Raw genomic sequence first — 23267 nt, forward strand, 5'->3', positions numbered from 1 at the left:
GCATTTCTGGGCTACACTATATGTTTGTCCCTGTGTTATTGTCCTCCTGCCTCCTGTGAAAAGAGTGAAAAGACATGAACACATGAATCATTTTGCTCATGGCAGTATTTGCTTGCAAGACAGCATCACCTGCAAGAGAGGCAACAGCTCACCATCAGGCTCTTTGTTTTTTTTTTAAAAAAGATGTTCCACTTCTTATTTCTTCCAGCCTTCCCTGTGCTGGTAACAGCATGGTCCTTCAGGAGCTGAGTTACACTGCTGTGGCACAGACAACGAGAAGGATTTTTCACAGAGTGCACTGCAAACCCTTGGGCTCCTGCACAAGCTACACAAGTGGGGAGTGGAAACCCAGCTGCTCAAATGAGGGTTTCAATTAGTGAATGGCTGAGTGCACCACACATGAGGTACCAAAAAGGGTTTTGTCTAAGAAAATGCATCTGCTAAATGCCTGCACAATTACATTTCCTTCAAAATCACATTATTTTAAAGAACAATTCACTATTAATATCCCTCACAAATCTTACTTTGCTTAGGTTGCAATTAGAATAATCCTCAAACCACTTGAATGTCTATGCAGTGGTATTTCAGCATCATCACTTCAGCATTTGATATAAAAAAGTTAAGCTTTTATTTAATGAGAGTCCTTTAAAATATGTAAATGTCAAAAGGATTACCTTAGAAAAATCTCTCAGAGAATTAAAAACATTAACAGATTCCCACAGGAAAAATTCCAGCAGAATTCAGCAATTCTCCTGTTCCCACTCCTGTCACTTATATTTCTATCACACATTGAAGCAAAAACAAATTGCTATTAAAATATCATCCAAACACCCTCCTCCCCCTAACAAACTCCACAGTTCACTTTGAGATACCAACAGCTCAAGCAAAGACAGGAAAAAATCCTCTTCTATTTTTCTTTAGGCTTATTTAGAGTAGTAAAACCTCAGTGGTAAAAGAGCTTTTTCAGGTATATGAGAAATAAATCTCCCTAGGCATGTCTGGCAAACTGATTTGGGACTGAAACCAGCAGGTGTGCAGACATAATTACTACTGCAAAATATCCAACACATCCAGGTGTGCTCACAAACAGATACATGAAATCCCTGTTATTTTTTGACAATTCCCAGTCAACCAGGTGACACCCTCCCAACGGAAAAATCAGAGCAAAGAATGAGTTGAGAAAGATTTGAATAAATTGTTCTTCCCCCTTTCCAGGCTTTTTCATTCATACAAAAGCCCTTTTTTAGCCTGCAGTTCTGTGCCTACCTGCATCCCCTGACAAACTCAGCCCCGTGTCACAGCACTCTGTGCTCTAGTGCAAGAGTGTTTAGGAAGTGGGTCCTGAGCTGCAATTGCAGAGGCATTCAGTGCAAATAACAGACTCCTTGAAGTTAAAGGTGCAATGCAAACAATTTCATTTGTTCCATTACATTTGCAATCTCCACCATTAAAATCCAGAGGGCAGCCCTTGCAGTATGAGCTTTCCAAAAGCAATGTTCCCACATTTCCAGCCTCCAACCACTGCAAACAATGAGGATTCTCAGTGGTGAAACCACAAACTACTCTCAGCCCAAGCAACGCCCCGCGCCAGGGCTGCTGGGAGTGCCGTGGCCTTTCCTTGGGGCTCAACAGCCTCAACAGAACCCGAGGGTCTCAAAGCACCTGATTCCCCTCAATGAATTGTGCTAGAACACAGCAGCATTTGGAAATATCTTACACATCCCTGGTTGCCACAAAATGCTGCCTGGTTCTACGGAACTTCTCAGAAGCAGAGAATGGGAATTTAGCACTACAAGAACCCATTTCATCAGTAACATTTTCATACATCAGTAAAAGAGACGCCAGACAAATCCACGCAAGTTGAACGAGCTGAAGTTCACCTCAACTGATTGGAAAAGTGAAATTTTTATAGGTTATTGACTACAAATTGTCTAAAAGCAGGTATATGATTTGGTAAACAATTCTTCAGACATGTTGTGACAGATTTTTAAGCCCAGCTTTTCATTTTGCATGTACAAACCAAAAAGTATCAGAACACAGTGAAACAGAAAAGTCAGCAATACAAAGAGATGTTGTGAAACTGAAGAAATCTCTTTGCACCCGAGGTGAAAAGTAACTCAGCGATACAAAGAAATGCCTTTCTGGGTCCTGCAGCAAGGCAACACCCACAAAACACTTAGAGAACAGTGAAAATCCCAAACTAAAACCCAGGCACCCTGCTTTTCCAATTCTTACCCCAGCTGCTAGTGCACATTTCTGTCTTTTCACATTTCTGTGTGAAAAGACAGAAATGTGCACTAGCAAAAGTAAAACCAGCAGAAGCTCGATCAAGAGATGAGGGAGTACTACACAAACAGTTGCAAAGGTCAGAATGAAATGAAAATTCATTTGTCAGTCACATAACAATGCAGCTTTCAGTTTAAAACTCTCATTTCTATTTTCAGTGCTAAACTGAAATAGAAATTGTATTATACTTCTAGGGTTTCTTTAAAGCAAATTTAAATAATAATTTACTTCAAGTGGAAATTAGAAAACAGTACAAAATTTTTAAACCAAGAAATTGATGTCAAGCAGAAATGAAAATTAGTGGACATTTTTGATTTAACCAGTAAATGTATTAATAAAACACTCTTAATTTTCAGAGGTAAGGATAACAAAATGCTTTCTTTTGAATTCCTTCTTTTTCATATTACTATTTACTTATGATTGCTAAACTAGTGATTAAGCACAGTGATGTATATTTGTGACTTCAAAATTAAATTAATTATAATAATAACAATATTTAATTTTAAAAAAAACCACAATAGTGGACTGAGGGCATTCATTACTTTGTGCTTGCACTAGAAAATACCATATCCAGATACTGTAGACAGATTTCTATCTTGCTTGCAAAACTTGTTAGTTAGCAACACATCAATGTCAAAGAGAATGCAGTGATTTATATGACCTAGTTACAGAATCCTTCATTAGCTGATATCATAAACCTGTTGCCACACAGCCAACATTAGAGCTGACAAGAGTCCTTCCTCTTAAAGGTTGGTACACTAAATACTGTCAGAGCTTTCACTCTAAATAGTCACCAAATCAAGTTCTAATAACTAACAATCACTGCCTGCTCAAAAAAACACTTCAAAAGTCTCCATTGAGAAGTGCTGAGAACTTCCATTTCCCACTGACTGCTAGGAAAGTTAGGAGTTCATCCTTTCTCAGGAGATCCCCAAAATTACCTTCTCTCTTGACATTTAGACAATGAATGATGGAGGTTTCCACATTTTAATTGTATTAGTCAATGGACAGATAGCAAACAAAACTGCTTATCAGCAACTGGTGATATGCCAAGAAATCTTAAGGGAGCAGGGGAGAAAATGACTAATAACCATCATGCAACGCAACGCATTTTTAATGATTTCCACTCAGATAATGGCTCCTCCCACCATTAGCACCCTTTTTGTCTGTAAGCATTCCTTACCTGAAAAAAAACTAAACCACAATATACTAAGATTTTAAGTAATGAAGTTTGCAAGAAAAATGTATATAAAGGTCAGTGTGTAACCTTCAAGAATACTGAAACCCAAGCTTGTGTCTTGAGGTTCAATTTCAAATATTTCCATCTGCAATTTTTAAAAAAGTCACTGTACAACAATTACTTTCTATATGAAAACATAGCTTCAGCATGGGAACAAAACTAAGAATGATTATAATCATTTGAAAGACACTGAGTTAGCATATGGATCTCATTGCCACTTACACATTTTGGTCACTGGAACAAAAAGCTATTAATCAATATGTAAAAGCCATAAATTAACAAAAACATTAATCATTCTAATACTCCCCCTGTGTCAGATTGATAATTTTTTTTCAGTCTTTCATTCTGACATATGTGCCTTCAGCTATCGGCTGTTTGACCTTTTTTAACACAATTAAACATTTTGGGCATTGCAAATCTTACAGAAGTAAACATTATGGAGACAGACAAATGTCATGGATACATTTATGCCAAAAATATGGGATCTGAAAACATGAGAGCCCTTCCCTCTCATGTTATTGCACTAGCTTTTAATAAGGGAGCCTAAAATTCAGCGTGAAATACAGCTGAAACAGAGGAAATTCTAGTGTTTCATAAACAGGTTCAATTTGCAGATGAGGGAAAAGACACCCATCTGTTTTACTTTCTGAAACCATTAATTGCTTGGAAAAGTGCAATGATGTAACTACAGCCAGCCTTGTTTGGAGAAAGAAAGCATAAAAGCCCACAGGAGTTCAGCTCTACAACACACCCTGCATAAAATTACTGGGGACACAAAAGACAATAAATGATTAATCACTTTGAACACTTGAAGAATATGAATAGGCATTTATATATACACAAAATAAGTTTTTAAAAAAGGATTTATATAATTCTCTCTTCACCATAACGTCAGACCTAGAATGAATTTAAGTTTGTACATGTGATAAATCATTGAAATCTAGCAGAAAATTGATGAGCCAAGGACCATCAAAAGACTGTTTTGAGTAGCCTCCAGTTCAGCCATGCATAGCAATCTGTCAGCCACGGGGCTCTGTCTGCCCATCCTCCTTAATTAGGGGTGCTGCATAGAGCAGCATCAGCCACAAATCTTTTGGTTCCAAGAGCTAATAATGTCCTCAGATAGCATGGGCTTAATTAAACGTCTTCCAGACATTTTTGCAGACATTCCGGCAATAATCTTGTTTGGTAACAAACTATTAAAAAGAATTGACAGAGAAGAAATATATCAAGTTGTTACAGCAACTGAAGTTATTTAGGCCAGAATTATATGTCTGCAATTAAGGATTCTGTAACTCTGAGCAATTAAAATATCACTTTATTTGAAAACTAATTAATTCTAAACACATATTTTTCCCATGACAAACTTTTATGATTGTTTAATTTATTCCATTCTAATTACACTTTAATTAAGCTACTCTTGTATAATATTATACTGTTATTCTGGCATTTGACCAATGAAGACAATAAATTGATTGCAGTTCCTTTGTGCAAGAGCAGAAACTGTCATGCCAGTTTCAACACCATGTTTATTTATTTGTCTGTTCTATTACTTTTCCTTTCCTCCCACAGGGCATAGGAACATGAAACACAGTACAAATCAGATGATATTTTGTCTTCTATACTTTCTTCTAAGAAGTGTGAAGTATAACAAGAGTTTTCAGAATTAAGGAAAAGTATATGTGACATGATATTACATAATCAAATACCACCAATAGTAAATGAATTTCTACTTCTAAAATATGCCACTATTAATGACTTATTAATTTATTCCTGAGGTACAGGAGTATGTCCAGAGCTGCTAGAAATGGAGTTGTTTCCATGAACATTTAAGTCTGCTCGGGATCTGGATTGATACAGTCAACAAAAAGGGAAAAAGTGACCAAATCCCATTTTCATACCAATCTTAAAATTAAATTAATTCAGTATCTTCCTAAGTTTAAAAGCCACTCCATTTTAATTTTGCATCAAGTCACCTTTGATTCAACTAAAACAAAATTATACATTCTTTTATTATTCTGTAAATATTATATTTGAATTAGGCTGCAATAAAATAAATATACACAAATACTTTATTACACATGGAATTAGTTGTGTTGTATTTTATTTTGCTTTGGCCATACGTGAGGTAAAAATGACTGTTGTTTACAGTCAGAAGTCTGCAATTTTTTTTTTTTTAATATGAACATCCCTGAAGTTGCCAGTTCTCACTCATTTGATGGGAGGAGACAGTGAGAAGTATCACTTTATGAAGACACAATGAAGCAATCTGCTTTTCATGTACTTTTAAAACTTCAGCTTGTGTTCCTGGCCGCATGCTTCCCTCTGCTTATGAAATACCCCCGTGCTGTGTACACCTCACCATGGGAGAGATGCCGTGCAGAGGTAGGCAATTAAATTAAACTACACTGCAAGTTGAGCTCTGACAGTGCCTCCCAAAATATTTCTTTTACTTTAATGACACAGTTTACTTTTCATAGAATTAAAAAGACAGGTACAAAATACATTCACAAAATACATATTCATTAAAAGAAGAAAAAAGACTCTGCAATTACCTGAACAGGTTACGTGCTTCACCAGCATATGATGGGAGATGCATTTATATCAGATTTTACCTATTTCCTACCCCATGTTTATATTGTCATTTGTTTCACAACAGCCAAAATATATACTTTAAAACTGCAAATAGCAAACAAGATAAATTGACATAAACACAGAAGAAATATTAAATAACCAAGGGCAATTTCTGTTTGTGACCAGCTTGTATTTTGAAATCCAAATTTTGGATCTGATCTATGCCTGTCCAAACTACCAGATGATATCGGTGAGACTGCTCAAACAAGGGCGGGTTTGCAGGGTCTGTTCATTACACCAGTATTTCATAAAGCATTTTCTCCTTGGGAGATTTCTGCTTCTGTGTAAACTACAACACATCTCCGAGACTAGTGTTATTCCACATCGTTCTCTAGAGACGGAGAAGCTGTGGCAGGGACAATAAGTGACCTCCCAAGGTGCCCCAGTCCCCAGAACTGGGATTAGAACTCCACTCACTGACTCCAGGCACAGACAGTCCCTTCCCAGGGACACAGAGATTCACGCACCGTGTGGTATTTTAAGAAACAAAGCAATGTGGACGGTCTGTATCAATTCATTAGATTAAAGCTTTAAATTTTTATTCAGGTCAGAAAAAAATCTTCTCAAGGTCAGAAACAAACTGCATTTCAGTAAAGACCATCATCACATTTTGTACTTAGTACTTTACTTTCTCCAAGAACCCCGTCAGCATTAAAAAGAAAGAAAAGACTTAGTGTTGTGTACACCACTTTTAAAGATATGACTCAAAATAGACAATTATTAAGTATTTTTATGTTATGAAATATCCCCCAAAATGCAAGCTTAATTACTAATAGTATGTATCATTAATATGTACATACTAATAGTATGTATCATTTGTCTACTAGAATTCCTATTCCATACAGCCTAAGTATTTGGATAAGCCAAGTTACTGGACAGCATCTCAGTCCAAAAACTCTAGTAGGGATCACTATTAATTCCACTGCAAAGAGGAACGACATTTACAAAGCAAATACTATCTGAATATCAAATGAAAAAAAAATTATGTTTAACAGTTTAGGCTAAGCTTACACTTTAGACATAACTGTTCTTTAATGCCAGCTTGATCACATAAATCTACATCTATTTTACACAAGCGTGTAGGATGCATTAGTTAAATATGCTCACCTCCAAGCATACGAGCATTTGCTCATATGTTAAATAGTTAAACTGTTAAAATGTGAGGGATGTTGATAAAAAACTGGTTCCACATTTAACAGGTTGAATACTGATGATGCTTAATTTCCAGTTTCTGGAAATATTTCCTGTGTCTGTGATGTTCCTTCCAGTTAATTCTTCTATGGTCTAACTAGTAACACTAACTACTATTTAGCAAACAGATGGAAATTAACCCAAAGTTACAGACTGGAATTGCAGTTTACATATTTAACTTCAAGCTTCACTCCTCTCATCCACCATAAATTACTTCTGACCAAAAATACAGTGAAAAATGCAACACTGTTTCACCACATTAATTTGAAACTTTGAACAATTCTGCCGTACCTGAACTTGAACTCCCAGCCTTTGAATTTGTGCTGAACAGCCCCCATTGTACCGCGCTTTTATGCTGGCAGGAACTGAAGTGTCAATCTTTCGTCAGATAATCAGATTATGTCATGTTCTGACCAAATTCATTAGGAAAACTTTTACCAACCCTATTATCTCAAACCAGAAAATCTAGATCAAAGTATAACTGATTTTACAGCACAATAAAACTGTTATAAATATTTAAACATTAATTAAATGGCCCCTTTTGTTAAAAGTAAATAAATAACTGAAAGCTACCTCTGCTTATAAGTGCTATCAAATGAAACCACATTTATCACATTTCTAAGAAAACCAGGTTCTATAAATGGTGGAGAGTGGGGAGAAAAGCACTTAAATCATTTGAGAAGATGGAGGGTGGCTAGACTTTTAAATCATTTGCCTAAAGAAAGTCACATGGAGTGCTCATTCTGGTGACAAAGCATTAATCCCTGAATGTCTTTGTTAACTCCATTCACATTGGACAACTTTATCTATTTCATGCAGATCTGCTGGATGGACACTACATTCAAAAGGAGAGAAGAAATCCTCTAAGAAAATCCATCATTCTCAGTAAATGCAACTGTATTGTAATACATGTTTTCTTCCTGGAATATGCATGATCTTGTCTCCTAAAAAGGTAAATAACTGTAATTAACTTCAGCAGATGTATTTTCTGCTTCTTGATCAGATATGACATCTGCATAAACCAAACACTGAACGAAAGCGTACTTACTACTTTCCCTTGCCTCAGTTTCAGCTGGACAACAAGCATGGCATAAGAAGGAATCAAAGAATTCATATTAATAAAATTAACAGCAAGGAACCAATCTAGACTAATCCATGAGCAGAAGCAGCGACAGGACAGTCATCAATACTGATTTTGCATATTTTTCAGTGCTACAATCAGATTCTCGATCTGTAACTCAAACTTTAAAAGTATGATAATTTACGGAAAGGAGATTAATTTAGCCATTTTGAGTCAAAGACTTATTTCATAGCTTCATCCCAAATCCTGTATATTGTTAGGATCCCTTTTCCCTTTGAAGACTTAGTGAATGATTGAAGCTTCTACTTTCTGAGAAACAGATAACACAAGACTAGTAATCTGACTCTAAGCCACTGGATAAAGGCAGTTTGTTTCCTCTTAGCCCATCTGTCAACACCTCTTCAGTAATTAGTCCTAATTATTACAAAGGGCTAGCCTCCCATTCGCATTATTAAATCAGAAATAGTATCATAGCCAGGTATCTTTCAACGCCTACCAGACTGGCGACCTTCGATTTCATTGAATCTTCTATCAGTATCCGCCTTTGGAAGAGCCTCCGCAGTAATTTTAGCATCAGCTTCAAAGATGCAGATCCCACAGTGGAATTCCAGGGATGCATTCATATACACACCCACATCATGTGACAGGAGAGCAAGCAACACAATTGACCTTTGCATTGTTCTCTAAACTCCTGTGATATAAAACACACATTTCTATTTTACACAATGGAACTGGTTTTTGCCTGCGTGCTTCGAAGTGCTCCTTTGAACTAAACGCTGATAGGAAGAATAGTGAAACCATGTATAAAGATGAAGGTCAAATCTTTGTTAGGAAAACAATACATCTGAAACTTTTTTTCAGACCAAGATAAATTTGCAAGGAGTAAACAGTTACTAAAAATATTCATAAATGTATTTAAGTGTGAAGATTTAAAAGGTTTCTTTTGTTTATTTTTGCCATATAGCTGAAGTACTTCCCCAGAGAAGTGGAAAACAAAAGGATGATGACATCCAAATTCTCACAGAACCAAAGCTCAATTAGCTGAGGCTTTAGTCAGACTGCTTTAAGCTCTTTATTTGCATTAACATTTACTTCATTGAAACAAGAGAAAAGATATTCCTAAGAACCTAACACTCCATTTCTTTTGATTAAGAGCCAAATGTGTTTCCCAGTTAGACACCTGAGACCAGGAGTGAGGATTTGTTTATGGTGGATTTCTCATCAACGGCAGAGTACCACCAGTTTCCACCGACACGAGTCGACCTGAGCTGCACTCAGTTTATGGCTCATCTAAGTATTCCTGCTAAAAGCTTGTTCCCGCAGTACAGGAGCTACACATAATATTCCAAAGTCTCCACATGAACAAAGCCCACATTGTCTGATTAAAGCAAAGAATGTTTTTGTTAATATCCTTAACGTTACCAGGAAAAAAAAAAAAAAGCAAAGCATACAGAAGACTTTTTACATATATCTTTTATAAAAAACCTCCACCCAAACACATATTAAGGAACTTTTCTGTGTCCTATTTAAAGTTAAATAGTGATTTCTGCACTTGCTTTGCAGGTCTCCTCCAAATGCTATAGATGTAATAAAAGAGTGAGCTGCTATGCAAGCAGTAGCCTGAAGCCTATGGGAGAGTTGGGCAGGCACGGAACTGGATGCTTGGGGAGGATGCTCCAAACTGCAGGGATGCCATCCCAGCTCTGAGTGTCATTAAAGCCCAGTGCCTGGAATAGGGACCATGACCCAAATTCTGGGACCCCGATCTGTGGATGTGGTTGGCCCTAAGTCCCTGTTGATCCCTTGGTTCAGTTCACCCTACCTGGAACTAGCACAAAGACAGCTCAGTAGCACATAGTACTGGAGCATGAAGAAACCACTCAGATCCAGCTCCCTGCATACTTGTCCTGCATACCTTCCTGCCAGAGCACTCATGGCACCACACAGCTTCACTGCACCTGGATAGCTTTTCCCTTCTGAGATAACCAAAACTCAGTGCCAAGAAAAATAAACACACAAACTTAAAATTCACTTTCCAAGTTGTACATTTTCCAAACAAATGCCATGTTAGTGACATGCACAGTAACAGGCAGGCATTTGACTATCAATGGATCAGACTTAAAAACACATTAATATTTCAGGTATCAACAATGGAGTATTAACATGCTACCATTTTTTTCTGGATTATCCTTATGAGAATTCAACGCACTAACAATAAAATCCTTTCAAAGCAGAACATAGTGTGGTACTTTATGGCAGAAAAAAATGCCCTGCAAGGTCAGATGACTGGCCCCATCTGGCCTAGTACCTGACTTCCACCAGTGCCATGCTATTTAGAGATACTGCTTAGGGAAAAGACAGAAACCTGGATGCTTTGGGGGTCCATTCCTCCTGCCCCCCACGCACCCCCCCCCCCCATGCACAATGATGTTACAGGGCACACAACTTCACTGTCCATGAAGTTGCTACCTACTGTGGCAAAAAATTTCACTATCTGGAGTTCCAAAAAATGAAGGACTATCTTCTTTTCTTTGTTTTAAACCTGATCTCCTACCTTCACTGAGTGCCCTCTAGTTCTCACATTGCAGGATCTGGAGGGCAGCAGTTTCACATCTGGCTTTTTCATCACTTTCATGGTTTTGTAAATCTCAACGATAAATATCTGTCTTTCTCTAAACTGAAGAATACCAGACTTTTCAATGTCTCCTCATATGACAGTTCCAGTTCCCCACATTGTTTCAGTTGCCATTTTCTGCACCATCTGTAACTTCACTAAATCCATCTGGAAAAGCAGAGAACTGAACACAGTACTTCTGATATGAGTCCAATGAGCTTTTCTTAGTAGCACAGTGACATCCTTGATGAGATAAATCTTGACTAATGTCAAAAATCCCATGTCACTTTCAAGAGAAAAGTTATTACTTTGTACAACAGAGATAATTCCAGCTAATACACCTGGCACGGGAAGTTATCTTTGTTCTCAATAGTTTGGGATTTCTCCTGCAGAGCAAGCCAACAGAGAAAAGGCTAAGTGTAAGTGTACTGTCCAAGGAGCTACATCCGGAAGAAATAGCATAATATTTGAATAGCACTTCCTGAAACACCTAGACTTCCTGGAATTAACAGTTAAAATCCCAGAAGAATTGATAACATTCTTTGACAACCCAAGCCTAGCAGACTGCTGCCCAACACCACTGTGTACCTTTCAGGGAAGAATTTTAAAGGTCCTATCTACTCTACAAAAATGCTTGAGAACTCTGGTCCATTTTTATAGCTATATGCCCTGTAGCTTCCCTTGCTGATGTGGGCCAAAATCCCTCTTATACATCATGCTAGGAGCTGCTTCTCTCCATTTCCAGCTACATCGATTTAAATGGCATATTCTGTGGTATAACAAATCCTCCCCTATTCTAAATTTACTTTGTATTAAGCAGAAATCTTGGAGTGGCAATGGGTTGCATTGATTTTCATTTAATGTCATTAACTTCCATGGAAGTGTTTGGGTCAAAGAGAGGCAGCAACTATAAAAGCATATGTGCACAATGTAATCTCAAAAAAAACCAGAAATCAGAATCCAGCAGCAGGAACAAAAGGAAATATATCTTTGTTCCAGCTGCATGAGCCACCCAAGCACTGAGGAGAACAGTGCTGACATCTCCCTGAGACTGTGCACAACAGCACTGCAACATAACCACAACCTTGCCTTGGCCTCACTTCAGCCACCACATGCCCAAGTCAAACTGGCAATGAGATGAATGGATCCCAGGGCCTTTAACTGGCAGTTCTGCTCAAGAGCAGAGAGAAAGATGAGGCCCAGTGTCCCAGTGCAGTCCTCACAAGAAGAATGAGGTCTGGGCTTCATGTCATGGTTAGCAAGCAACCTCTGCAAAGCATATACTCATTTTTAGATACTGCAAATTAAAATGTTTTGTAGGAAAGCCCTTCTGCAGTTTCCTCAGTTCCCTCTAAGGTTCAAAATATTTACAAACATCACTATTTACGCAAAGGTAGCACCACTAAACTAACATTGATTTTAAAGAGATTGCTCACACAGTGAAGATGTTCAAACACATTGTCAACGGCCATGGCATATTAACTTACCAACTGACTTCAGCTCTCTCAGAAAAGTCTTCATTATAATGTGTTTTGTATAAAACCAGACTACAGTTTAACCTGCAAGGTCTCTGGTATGTTCCTTTCTCAAATCTGCAAGTACTAGTTTCACGGAAGAAGTCTGTGCCAAAGTATATTATACCTACTATGGCAATAAATTCTTCATGGATGAGGTTTTACACATAAATTACCTTCATTTGCAGTCTCTGAATGCTCTTCTAAATTTTATGGGATAATATGAATTATGAGCACCCATGTATTTCTTGTAGCTATATTGTGAGACATATTTTTTCTACTAGTTGCAAAAGATTATGCAAGTGAGTAATACTCTATACCTCTCTCCCTCCAACCTCATTGAACAAATGTGATAACACAAACCAGTCAGTTGCTTATGAGAAGTCTGCTATAAAGATATGTATGTATTAGTTAGTCTAACTAGAATTAAATGTAAATCACATGGTTAAACTAAATATATCAGAAAGGTTTTTCCTAAACCTTATAACCTTAGGTTTCTTAACCTTGGTTATTTCTTGGTTTAGTTATTGGGTACATTTACGGTTTGGCAAAATAACTGTTTTTAAATAAATGTACATTTAAAAAGGACAATTTATATTTATTTGAAGTTACCATTGTAATTTTTACAAAACTTGGCTGGGTTTCAGTGGCTGGGCTGTAGGTATTTTGCTGGTTCTGCTGGATTTCTAAAGCCTTAGAGAACTGGGAATGGAATGAGTCTGTTCACTGTTATTATTAGTCTCTAATAAACACTCTTGGTGACCCACTGGAACCTAAATCCTAGCCATTCTTCATATATCCGTTGAAGACTGACTCAGTTCATACACAACATTTGCCTCAGAAGCAAGGTTCCAGGTTTCCACAGGAGCTCTAATTTCACAAATCACTAGAAACATGAACTGGCAAACAGTACCTGGACCCCAATTCTACAAATTGCTCTAACCCCACTATCTGAAACAACTTAGTAGTTTCAAAGGCTTCATAGGAACAGGTCCAGGATCAGCCTTTGTTCCAAAAGGGCATATCACTGGTCAGTTGTACTGAATAGCACCTACTCCCAGCCACTGAACCTGAGAGGCCAAAGATGGCAGGAATGGAACATGTGGTGTGGGAACACTTGCCCTGCTCCCACGACAGCAGGCGAAGGATCAGGCAAGAAGGCTCATTAACAAGATCAGACAAAAGAGAAAACACTGAATCATGTTAAAGTAATTACCAGAAAATAAGACTTCTGCAAAATATTTGCAATCAGCTTGCTGGAGCCTTCAGGCTCAGTCTTGCACTGGGCTGCCTGTAGCAGCACCACCCCAGGAGGCGCTCCAGGAAGAACCGGTGACTCAGTCGCAGTTCCTCCCTGGCTCCTTCCTCCTGCATGGCACAACAAATAACTGCACCCTGTCCCACCGCAGCGCTCCCACGTTACTGCCAACCAGCCTGACAGCACAGACAGCCCTGCTCCCCTCTGCTTGCCCTGCTTCTGGGATAGTGAGGGCACACAGACCCCACTGTCTCTTCACCCCAGTGCCTCTCCTCTCCCATCTCCCCACACCCAAACTGCTGTCTAAAGCAGCCATATGGGACACATTTACTTCTCACTGCTGCCCCGGGGTGCTACTAGGAACAGAAATAATCTAGCATGGAGATAGCATCAGCATGAAAGAGAAGAGAATCCTAGTTAGAAAGAACATATGTCGTCACTAGATAATGATAACCACATTTAATGGGCACAAGCATGAAGGCATGAATTTCAGAGATTTCTCCCTTGCTTTAAAAAATAGGGTCTTATTATAAAAATGCCCAATTACACCATGAGGCACTATACAATATTTATGATTAAAAAATCACTATAATTAAATACTAAGTGCTGATTTCAATTATTTAGCAGTGGAGCAATAAAATAAGCAAATACCTTTAAAACATCATTTTCATAGACAAATCGCAGAATACAAAAATAGCTAAAAAATTACCTGTTAGGACATTAGACATCCCATAGTAACATTTAAGCTGCAAGGATTCTCAGATCCATTTTTTTTTTGCACAAGCTTACAGTAGAGCTAGTATATGGGAAAAGAGTGAATTCCTGCCCCTGGGTTAGTTACCATATCACCTTAGAACTAGACACTCAGAAAAAACAAAGGCATATAGAGAGGCTAAAAATAGTGAAGATCTGAAGCAGTGAGGCAGTTCAATCCACATGGGCAATGTCTGCACATGCCCCTCCACTGAAGGACCTAAGCTGTGTTCATTAGTGTTGGAAAACCTTGGAAGATTATATTAAAAAATATATAAAATTTAAAATATAGTTCCAAAACATAATGTTTCTTGAGAAATAGCATTCAAATCACTAGAAATTAAGGGCATTCCCAGTAGATATTCTCAATAATCTATCTGTCATAGACAGCAGAAAAAAGGCTTCCACATTAAATATTATTAATTCTGTTTTGGGGCTAAGTAACACTCCTGGATAATTTGTGATAAAAACAACCAGCAAGCAGGAATGAGGCTGTGGCAAACCAGGTGCTGTACTATCCTCAAGCAGGATGCAGTGCTCACTGTCCTGACCAGGGACAGGACTCTGACAGTGATATGAAAGTGGCCATGCTACCTTCCTTTCTTTTTGGTGTAACCAAGGAAAGACCTCCAGCACATCACCAAATTTGCAAGGCTCAAGTGCTGTCAGTGTGCCAGACTCACCATTACAGGGCAAAATAACAGACAGATGTGGAGCTTCTGGGCTGCCTTCACTCCAGCTGTTACCTTGCAGAAGTTGGGATGGATGATACTCAAAAATTCTTGATATTTGTTATTACACTAAGAATTCTTCTGTCAAAAAAAAAAAAAAAAAAAGGAATGCAGCCTACTTCCATTCATGTTTCTGACAAACTTTTGCTTTTCTTGATAGATTTTCAGCTAAAACAAAAATTGAGTTAGAGATTTCCAGTTCAAACTAAATGTCCTATAAACTAAATACAGCTGATTATTCCTTGCTTCCTTACCGCCTTCTCATTTACCAAGAACAAAACAAAACTTGTTGAAGAACACATTTTAAAGCAAGAATAATGACCATTCCCAGCCCCACAGTTCCATTTTTATTGCAAATAAAACAACCCTGAAGGTCTTCCATTAGCTTCAGAGGCTGGGAGGGAGTGGGAAGAATGATGTGATACACTCCAGTGGAGGAAGTACATACGCCAACTGGAAAAATGGACTATAAAAAGCTTTTCTTACACAAACATGAGGAAGCAACCAACACCCTCAATTGTTGAAGTGAAAGCAGGGAGGCCTAAGCACACTACTAGAAAAAAATTTAAATTAAAAAAGTTCTATAGTCACCACAGGAACGTGGTTCACCCAGCTCAGAACCAGTGTGGCACACAGAGGCAAGAATTCCAAGTACAGCTTCAGAAGGTGAAACAGGCTCATTACAGAAAAGCAGATTTATTAGAACAAATAGTTAAACACTGGCAGGACAGAGATGCAAATTCAAACAAGGCAGACGGAGAAATAAGGAGGTGGACAGTGAAGATGGCCACGCTGATTTTACGTCCTTTGGAGAGACTGCTTCCTGGCTCTCTGCACTGGGCAACACTCAGTTGGAACAGCCATCCATACAGGCTCATGGCACTTCCATGCCCCAAGAAACAGTCCCATACACCACAGTATTCTGATCCCTAGCAGCATAAAGCCTCTAACAGGTACAACCAAAAGAGAGCTCCCACAATGATCGCAGTATTGAATACGGTAGTCTTGTATTTTTCCATTAGGGTAATTTCCCTTGTCCATGAACATATATTGACTCATGGCATTTAGCAAAGTCACAACCTTCTAGTTACAGAGCTTGAACTTGTCAATAATTATTTAGTGAGTGTAATGGAGCTAGGTCAAAATGCAGATACACAATCCAATGATTCTACTAGTCCTTACAAAACCATTCCTTCTCCAGCAGCCAGTGTGAAAGAACATTAAAGATAGAGGTTTGGGTCTGCAAACCTCTACCTGAACCTGTAGCTTCAAACTAATTTCACTTAGAAATTTCTTACATGGTTTTGTGTATCTATCACTTGTAAATGACTACAAATGAAAACCAGAGATGACCTCACACAATATTCAAGTGGAAGCAGATAGCCCACATTCTCTCCAGCCCCCAGAACACATCAAATTGTTTTGGAATTTTTGAAAATAACAAGAACAACACAGAACAACACAGACCTACCAGTCTGGGATAAAACTGCAGTCTTCTTCCCCTGCTGCTTATTTAGGGAAGGTGTTATAATTGCTTTGCCCAGAACACACAGACAGCAACAAAGATTAGCACTTCAAACACCAGGAGAGTCAACACAGGAAAAAACAGCCTGCTTTGTCCCTGGCATTAATGGTCAATGCAAAACAGGATACTGGATTCTTGAACATGTCTTTATTCTGCAGAAGGCACATGAAGGAGTTCTGATATGCCATTCTCCCTCCTGATTTCAAAGTGAGAATCCATGGCTTTACAGAAATCTGCTCAGACATGGCTCTGAGGAACCTCATTCCTAGATGGGTCCTATTCTCCCACCTTTTTTGTCTGTGCTCAATTTATCTCATTGTCTGGGTGGGTATGTGGTTGGCTGCTGTTGTTTTTTTCACATTAAGTGTGTCCATGGGTCTCTCCACAGCTCACACTGTGTACACTTAAAGTCCTTGGCAAATTTTGTTGGCAGCTCTATTTTACCCACCTCCTAACACTGATTAGGACAGTTCTTCTCCTAAATAGTCTAACTACTTTCTCACAGCAAAACTGGCACTGTGGACTGCCAAGTGACTCCTAACAATTTATTTCTATGTGTACAGCATCATACAATTCTACAACGTGAATTAAGAAAAAATAATCCTCAAATCGTACATAATTCTCCTTTTTCTAGAGGTCAAGAAGCTCCTTTCTGGATATTCAAACTCAAATGTCATTGCATTTTAAGAAGAGGCAAGCAGAAATTTCTCATCAACTGAACACATCGTGCTATGCTTCTGGGCACACATTACAGTGTCTTTTTCGCATCACACCTACTCTACTAAATATACAAAACACTGTGCAAGTGATAGTTTTGTCAGCCACCAGCTAATCAAATGAAAAATTATTAGGCTTAGAAAAATAATGAAAGCAGAAGCCAGCTGTGCATTTGTTGGATGAAAATCCCAGTGTCTCCCATGTTAGCTCATGTGTATTTCAATTTCTGGGAAGAAAATAATGGGAGTTTCTCCACCCTTTCTCATGTGAGCCATAAAACAGATTTATTACCTAGGATATATTCTGTGTTTTCTCCTGAGGAAAAAAGAAAGTGGTGGAACAAGTTCATTTTTTTCCCTTCTAAAACAAGGATTTTCTTTATAATAAACACAGAGCTTAATTTTGGTATCATATGGCCCTTCTATTTAATGCTCTGGTCACACTTTTTGCCTTTCTAAATCTTGAATTGTTGCATTTTCATTTCAGTGGGGAATCTACAGCTGCTCCAGCTGTCTGAGTGTGAAAAGTCTGTCCTAAGATTTCTATCTGGTGTTTTAAAGCAAAATCCTTCCCTCCCCTAAATCAAAGAAATTTAGCATCTACTGAAAAACTATGGAATAACTAAAACAAAAAGAAAAGCTAAACATTAGTCTGTTTCATTAGTCTGAAACATTAGTTTATTTTTCAAATAGTTCTTGCTCCGCTTTACCTGACACTCAACTATCACCCAGTGGCTCTGGGAAACTCAGGCTGCAGACCCAGAGGTTTAGGACAGGGTTGCATCTCATCTGGGAAGGTTATCCTGTACAAACAACTATTTTTTTACTGTAATGGTCACCTTATGACCTTTAAAAATAAATCATGAGAAAGAAGATTTGCTGACTAAAAGATTTTTTTTCTCCTAAAACTCTTAATTTGCTCACAGTATCATGTTACGGTTCTAAAGACCTGTGCTGGTAAATCCATTTACAGAAAAGGTGACTTCCTCTGGAACTTTCACTTTTGAGATGCAGAAGAGACTGATTCCTATTTTAAACGCTTCTGAATCAAATGTGTTCTACAGTCTCCCATTGCTAACCAGCACCTCTTGGTTAATGAGTCACTTTCCTCAACACAGCAAACCTGACATCTCTCAAAGTTTCAGTTCTTTCAAATAATCCCATGATCTATGAGCGTTTACACCAAGTCATAAATGCCAGTGAGACAATTTTTGAAATGACGAGCATTAGCTGCATATAATTAAAATGTACCAAAGGAAGTGCATTCATTACAGTTGTGAAATTATTTTATTGCTTATGAAAATAAAAAAAAAAGTGCACTTTTAATGATACAACTGTGTCAGCACAGTGCTCAAAAGGAAGCTGGCTTGCTTGGGCAAAAAATTGTGCAGGTTTTTATTGAAGATTTGTTTCATTCTCATTGTTTTGTGATCATTTACACTGCTCCACAGAGAACAGTAATTTGGAAACTAAAACTCCAGTAGCTGAAGAGTTTTCAACCTAATTTGAAATCCTTCTTTTGTACTACCAAGTATATTTTAGTGCAGTCAAACTGCATTCTTACAAAGAGAGCACAGAGGCATTCACACAGATATTCTGGGGAGGAAAACACTATTATTGCCACTAGACTTACCTTTTTCCTTTATAAAAACATACAAACACAACAAACATGTAGTACTGTGTTGAGAATCCAGGTTTGTACAGAAGTGTCAGCACTACAACTTGAAAAGGATGTCCAAAAAGCAAAGTTCAACCCTTTTTTTAATCAAGTTTGTCTTCATAAAGCCAGAAATAGCACTAGCATGCATCTATAATCCAGCTGCAACAAGACAATTTATTACAGAAGAGCTGTTATAGTAGCTATTTTTTCCCAATGAAGACAGTGCTTCATAGAATATAATTTTAAAAAATCAGAATCTTCAGGGTTAATTTTCCCATCTTAGCTAATTAGCAATGACTGGTTTACAGTTACTACTGATCCAATGAAACAGTACATTGTTATGGCTGAGCTTGTAGAGAAATAGTACTCAAATTAAAAATAAGACCTATACAAACACAATGCATAATACAGCCTGATGTACTTTGTGGTAGAGAGCCAAAAAATGTGTCTCTTTAGAATGTAATAACATACATGGGTCAGTAATTCAGCAGTTCTTTGCAAAAAGAAACTCACAGTATTCTAAAATGCTCAGAAAAGGCATAAACATACTTAGTCAACAGCTCTGCTCCCCAAATACCTTACAATTCCAACATTGTAATTCCAGTGCTTAAAAATAAGTCTCTACACCAATTAACCAAAATCAGAAAATCTATCTGATTTTAGAAACAGGCATCTATTCCAGTGCATGCACCAACATAATTTCCATCTGCAGAGTCTTAATAACTGATAATCACACACCCAAGCCAGAATAAACAGAGTTAGACTTGCTGATCGCAGGGTATTTTTAAAACAAGAAAAAACTAGTTTACCTGTAAATCGATGGAAACATTATTAGGATTCATTAAAAAACAAGAAGTTGCTCCAGTAGCTTTTAAAAAATCTAGCAACTTAGTTACAAATAAAAATTTTAAGGATTCCTTGCACTTCCTGTCACTTAGGGACACATTTTTTATGACATTTCCCAGTCACGGAGCCCTTTCTAAAAGCTTCACAGAAATGCTGCTAAACTTGGGGGTTACTGGAAGGAGCTTCAAAAGGATGAAAGAGACTGTGCTAAAAAGTGTGGCAAAATGCTCCTCAAAACAATTCCCAGAGGAAAAAGTTACACACATATTTCCATCCCGTGTGGTCTGTCCTTTCCAGAGCACATACCATGCTTGCTTTTTACCTTTTTCATTACAAAATGAAGGTGCTGAATCTGGAACCGGGATTGTTTCCTACTCTAAACTGGCATTTAAAGGAGTTGTACCAGGCAGTTTCGCTATTTTAAACAACCAGCACTACTGAGGAGAAAAACACAGCAAAAGAACGCCCATGCCGGAGGTCAGTGCCGGAGGTCAGGACGCGCTCGGCACAACGCGGCCGCGCTGCCCGCGCCGGTGACGGGCGCTGCCCCGCCGCGGGCTCGCGCTGCCGCCAGAGGGCGACAGCGAGCGAGCCGGCAGAGCCAGCTCCGAGCCCAGACCCGGCCCATCAGAGCCTGAAGTCCGACCAGTTGATAAATACAACATTGTTTTTCATATTACCATACTGCACTTGACAATAATATATTTTTTGTTGTAAATGCTTCCAACTGAAAGGTACTAAAGCAATTTTAGGTGTTCCTGAGGACTGCCACGATTCTTTTGCAAATGGTGAGGAGAGACCCACCTGAGGCTGTGCCTTCCCTTCGACAGATTCGCATTCAGTACTCAGCCAATGCTGCTCCTGCCTTACCTCTGTCTGCTCAAGCAGTGTAGTGTCGCTTAAATACCTAAAAAATATCTATTTCTGTTGGTCATAAAAGTACTGGGATTATTATGGGGAGTTGTAAAATTCAGTAGACTAGAACTGTGAGCTCTATTACCGCTAATACTGATGTCTGATGGGGTGTATCCTGAACTCAAGGCACACACACTGTTATGACCGCTGCCAGAGGAGCTCCTGCACGGACTGTCCAAGCAAACTGCTGCAGAGCATCAAGGAGATGCAGACCGTAATGAAATATCACTTTTTTCGAGCAGATGCCTCACGTCAGCTACAGATGCGACACCTCCCTCACTGTGCTGGCTTGAGCTTCTTCCCACCCCTGCTGGAATGGAGCTGTGTGGTGCTCTGCAGGGCCGTGCAAGGCTCTGAGGGGCCGTGAGCGGCTCCGTGAGGCCATGAGTGGGTATGCGGGGCCATGCGGGACTCTGAGGCTCCGTGCAGAGCTCTGAGAGGCCGTGCGGGGCTCTGAGGGGCCGTGAGGGGCTTTGGGGCCATGAGGGGATCTGGAGCCGAGAGTGGCTCTGAGGGGCTGTGAGGGGCCATAAGTAGCTCTGAGGGGCCGTGCGGGGTCATAAGTGCCTCTGAGGGGCCGTGAGTGGCTCTGAGGGGCCGTGCGGGGTCATAAGTGCCTCTGAGGGGCCGTGAGTGGCTCTGAGGGGCCGTGCGGGGCCGTGAGTGGCTCTGAAGGGCCCTCAGGTGCCGCGCGCCGCGAGCGGCAGGTGACGTTGCCTCCGTCGCGCGTCCCGCACGCGGCGGCCGAGCCTACAGCGCATCGTTGTCCTGGCGACGCCCTACGCATGCGCACAGCACCGTCGCCTCCTCCGGCCCGTAAGGCGGTGCCGCGCCGGTGACAACGGAGCCTTCCTAGCCTGATCCGACCCCGCCGCACCCCCGCGGCCGAGCGCGGGGTTCCCCCGTCCTCCCTTTCCCCGCTCACCGAGAACTCTTCCGCCCGGCGGGGCGGGTGCGTAGTAGCGATTATTCGGCGATCCCCGCGGGAACCAGGCGGATACGGAGGAATGCCGAGCCCCGCGCGTGACGTCACGGGCCAGCGGAAGGCGCGCACGCGCTGTCGGTCCCGGTGGCCGCTGGTTTCGGCGAGCAGGGACCGGGCGCGGATCTGCTCGGGGGGCTCCGTCAGGGCCTCCAGCTCGCGGCAGCCCGCAGCACCGGCGGCGGCACCGGCAGGCAGCGCAGCCCCCGCGGAGCAGCCCCGCTCCGAGGGTCCTGCGAGGGTCTTGGCGCCTGTCCGCTTCCTCACGCTCCGTAACCAGAAGAACCCGGCCTTCCCCGGGAGCCCGCCACGGGCTCTGAAGCAGCCGGCAGAGGCTGGGCCGGGCGGTGGTGCCGGGCTGTCGCTGCCACCAGTCCGTGTGTGACTAGGACGATTCCCCACAGCTGGTTGGGAAGGCGGATCAGTGGGTGCGCACTGGGCTCTCTGCTTGCACAGCATCCATTTATCAGGTGCTCTGCCGTGCTTGGGGTTAGCGCATTCCTGAAGTCATTTGTCTCCTCTAGGAGCCACTGTGAACTTGGATTTGTTGCGGGATAAAGACCCTGTTATTTCAGTTCAACACAGCCATACAAAGTTTTCCAGGTCCTGCAGGAGAGCTTCCTTAGAGAAAAAAAGTTGCCTCCTGAAATGGTTCCCAATGGAAGTTACTGGTTAGGTGTCACAACTGAACTGAATAGGGCAACAGTTAAATACCCCTGTGTGTATTGTTGGAACAAAACTGCTGTGGGATTGGAATTGTACCCTGCTACTGTACCCATGCATCCCCAGCAGGACGTTGGGGAGTGCAGTGCAGACGTGTGCAATGACAGCAGTGTGAACAGAGATGTACTCATCCCCCTTTACATGCCCCTGTTACTCTCCAGCCACACCAAGACTTGCTCAAGGAAAGCAAATAAACCATCATTTGCTTGTGTCACCTGTCTAGGAGTTAAAAGCTGTGTCATTTATGTAGTTTTTCAGGAAGCTGTCCTCTAGTTCCAGCTAGAAAGCTTGGTACCTCATAAAACATGCTTTTCAGTTTTCCTACCATTTGTGCCCATGGAGCCAGAGTCTTTCAAAGCTAAATTAAATCTAGTGCTGTTACATGAGTGCTGTTCTATGATGTTCTGCTTCTATTGATGCAGACAAAGGCATGGAGACTTCTTGTGAATTTGGGAAGGTAAATCTGGAGCTTGCTTTTCTACCCATATCAAATTTCTCATCAGTAGGAACACGGATTCCTAAATCCTTGCTCTAAAGGGCTTTAAAAGGCATTTGGTGGTTATGAGAACACAGTACACTGAGGAGGTTATGCCTCTCA

At 40.2% G+C, this 23267-nt stretch overlaps 1 protein-coding gene across 8 annotated transcripts in view; it reads right to left on the reverse strand.

Moving 5' to 3' along the window:
• GNB1L (G protein subunit beta 1 like) overlaps positions 1-22785 on the reverse strand; it is a 51646-nt gene extending 28861 nt beyond the window's left edge. Inside the window, exons 1-2 of one of the 8 annotated variants that reach the window (XM_018916552.3) lie at positions 21890-21997; positions 15255-15383 (exon numbers count right to left, since the gene is read on the reverse strand). In XM_018916552.3, the coding sequence (XP_018772097.1) occupies positions 15255-15257 (3 nt within the window). In that variant the 5' untranslated portion in view covers positions 15258-15383; positions 21890-21997. The other 7 variants (XM_018916553.3, XM_050980770.1, XM_018916554.3 and 4 more) reach the window with 7 other exon arrangements.
• Between the last annotated feature and the right edge of the window lie 482 nt (positions 22786-23267).

Source organism: Serinus canaria, chromosome 15 (genome assembly GCF_022539315.1).
Source record: "Serinus canaria isolate serCan28SL12 chromosome 15, serCan2020, whole genome shotgun sequence".
NCBI lineage: Eukaryota > Metazoa > Chordata > Aves > Passeriformes > Fringillidae > Serinus > Serinus canaria.